The sequence below is a fragment of the Solanum lycopersicum genome, chromosome 8, assembly GCF_036512215.1.
Source record: "Solanum lycopersicum chromosome 8, SLM_r2.1".
NCBI lineage: Eukaryota > Viridiplantae > Streptophyta > Magnoliopsida > Solanales > Solanaceae > Solanum > Solanum lycopersicum.
Window position 1 is genome coordinate 13,360,560 of NC_090807.1, and position 2,827 is coordinate 13,363,386.

A 2,827-nucleotide genomic window follows, 5' to 3' on the forward strand; every position below is an offset into this window, starting at 1 on the left:
TAAAATAATACTTTTTTCATCTAATAAGATAAATAATTAAAATATAAAACAATAATTTTAGAAAAGTAATCAAAACGGATAAATGACTACTTGTTTGTTTGGTTGTATGCTTGTTTGTGGCTTGTGGGGACGCCACATTTTGTACATGGTCATTTTACACCTCCTTTTTGAAGTGTGCATTTCGTGTTCAAAGCTCAACTGATTTAAAACGTGGATTTATATATTTTTTTAAATACACCCACCCAGCTGTCCCCACTACCAAAAATATCATCTTGTATATATTCATTCTAGTTTCCCTTTCTTCTTTCATTAATTTCTCTCTTATCTCAACTTCTAAATAAAAATTTTCTACTATCACTAAAGAAAAAAAAAAGAACTTTGTTTAATTTGTTGATTAGTCTTTTCTCTCAATTAATTGAAGAAAATGAGAAGAAATTGTAATTTGGAGCTCACTCTTATGCCTCCTTCTATTTCAGATAACTTTTCTTCTAAGAATTGCACTACGTAAGTCATTCATTCTCCCTCTTTTAATTTAATACTTGTTGTAATAAGTAATAGTCATTAGGTATTGATTATATATTTGTTTTTATTTACTATTAGGGAGGATCAACAATTGGAGAATAAGCAATCGCAACAGCTAACCATATTTTACCATGGAAAATTTGTGGTTTCCGATGCTACTGAGCTTCAGGTACGTCAACTAATTAAGCTTCTAAAATTCTAATTAGTACGTCAAACTAATTAAGCTTCTAAAATTCTAATTACGAGGAATTATGAATTTATTTTCTTATATGATTTTATTTTGTTATGCAGGCTAAAGCTATAATATATCTTGCAAGTAGAGGAATGGAGATGAAAACAAACAAGATGTCTGAGCCTTCATCACCATTATTACAACCTCAAACTGTGAAGAAATCTCTACAAGGATTTCTACAAAAACGAAAAAAAAGAGTTCAAGCAACTTCGCCATATCACAAATAGCACTTCGCCTTAGTTTTAGTTCCATTTGTTCATATATTTTTATTTTTGGTGTTACTAATATCATAGAAGTGATATTAGCAAGTGTATCACTTATTTTACTGATTTGTCAATACAAAAATCTCTCATTTTATCTTATTAGCTTAGATTTTTCCTCTCAAAGATCTTTTCCAAAAGTATATGTTATACTACCTCATTTTATTTGATTTAGTTTTACTCGATATAAAATTTTAAAAAGAAAAAGAGACTTTTAAAAATATTATCCAAAATAAATAAGAAAAATTTAATTATCTATAAATCATTTTATTAAAGGCAAAATAAATATTTAATAATTAAATTGTTATTTAATATTTAAATTTGTACTTCTTTTGTAAAATCGATTAACAAGAAAAATAAATCACATAAATTAGGACATATAAAATATTGCATTACATCTTGTGGTCAAAATGACGGTCTTTGCAAACTTTTGATCAAAACTAAAAAAAAGTATGAGCCAAACATGATATGAAATATATATTGTTCAGATCGAAATTAATAGTCTATTAGGATTTAAATTAAAGATTTCAACAATCAAATTGGGATACAGATAAACTCCACAACATGATTACCAATTGGCTGTGCCAACACATCACTACTCACTAGTATGAAGATGGGAGCATATGTATCCGATAAGAACTTTGTGATTCATCCATATTAAGTTTTGATGTAAAAATTAAACTAAATATGTTAAATAAGTTTTAATTTTGTTTTTAATAATAATGACTTAACCAACAAATATTAAGAGAAAATGCACAAGTACCTTTTCAATCTATCTCTGAAATCTCAGAGAAACACTTATAATATATTAATGTCTTATTACCCCTGAATTTATTTTATAAGTAATTTTCTATTTTTTTCGACCTACGTTGCACTACCTTTAAAAAAAGTCAACCAGCGTTGGACCCACAAGATAGTGTTACGTAGACCGATAACGTATTGAAAATTATTAATAAAATAAGATCAGAGGATAATAAAATCTTAACATAATATAAATGTGTCTCTGAAATTTCGAACATAAATTGTAGGGATACTTGTGTATTTTGAAAAAGTGGACTTGATTAGAGTAATAAAAAACTTTAGAGTGTAGATTAATATTTCAAATATTTTGAAAAAATTTCTTTCTTTTTTTTTAATTCAATTTTTAAACTTCCCTCCATCATCTTTCCAATCTCTTCTCTTTTTTTTTAAATATATTTCTCCCTTTTTTTTTCTCTTGTCAGACTTCGTCCCTATTTTTTCCTTTCTTTCTTTCTCTATTCCTCCATGTGCTTCTTCTTCTTCTTCTCTTCTTTTTCTTTATCGTCTTTACTGTGTTATTATTGTCATTGGTGTTTATCGTTTTTTTTTCTCTTTTTGACTCTACTTGACAAACCATTTTGGTTTGATTTTAAAATTTTTAAAGTCATTACAAAATCTATAAAATCAAGCAATTGTTCAAATAATTGTTGAAGCTAGTGCTAAGTTGTAGCAAATGTCTTATATGATCACTTTGTTGCAACAAATGCCTTATTATATGCATGTCTTTTATGTTATAACTGATGCTTTATATGTTGCAACAAATAAGTCACATATTGCAACATATAAAAACATATGTTGCAACACATAAGACATTAGTTGAAACATATGATCATTTTATTGTAAGAGATATATCATTTGCTGCAGAGGTAAGTCATATGTTGCAACAGATACTACATCTTTGCAGCGAATAAGTCATTTGTTGCAACATATGACTATTTTATTGCAATAGATAAGTCATCTGTAACAACAATGACATATCCAACATAAGTCATCTGTTGCAAGAAAATCAATG

General features: G+C 27.3%; 1 protein-coding gene across 1 annotated transcript; it reads left to right on the top strand.

Moving 5' to 3' along the window:
* The first annotated feature begins 256 nt into the window (after nucleotides 1–256).
* LOC101252907 (protein TIFY 5A-like) lies at nucleotides 257–1,116 on the top strand. The gene is made up of 3 exons (XM_004244872.5): nucleotides 257–504; nucleotides 601–691; nucleotides 814–1,116. Exons 1-3 carry the CDS (start codon nucleotides 425–427, stop codon nucleotides 979–981), a joined length of 339 nt encoding a protein of 112 aa, XP_004244920.1. The 5' UTR covers nucleotides 257–424; the 3' UTR covers nucleotides 982–1,116.
* The last annotated feature ends 1,711 nt before the right edge of the window (nucleotides 1,117–2,827 follow it).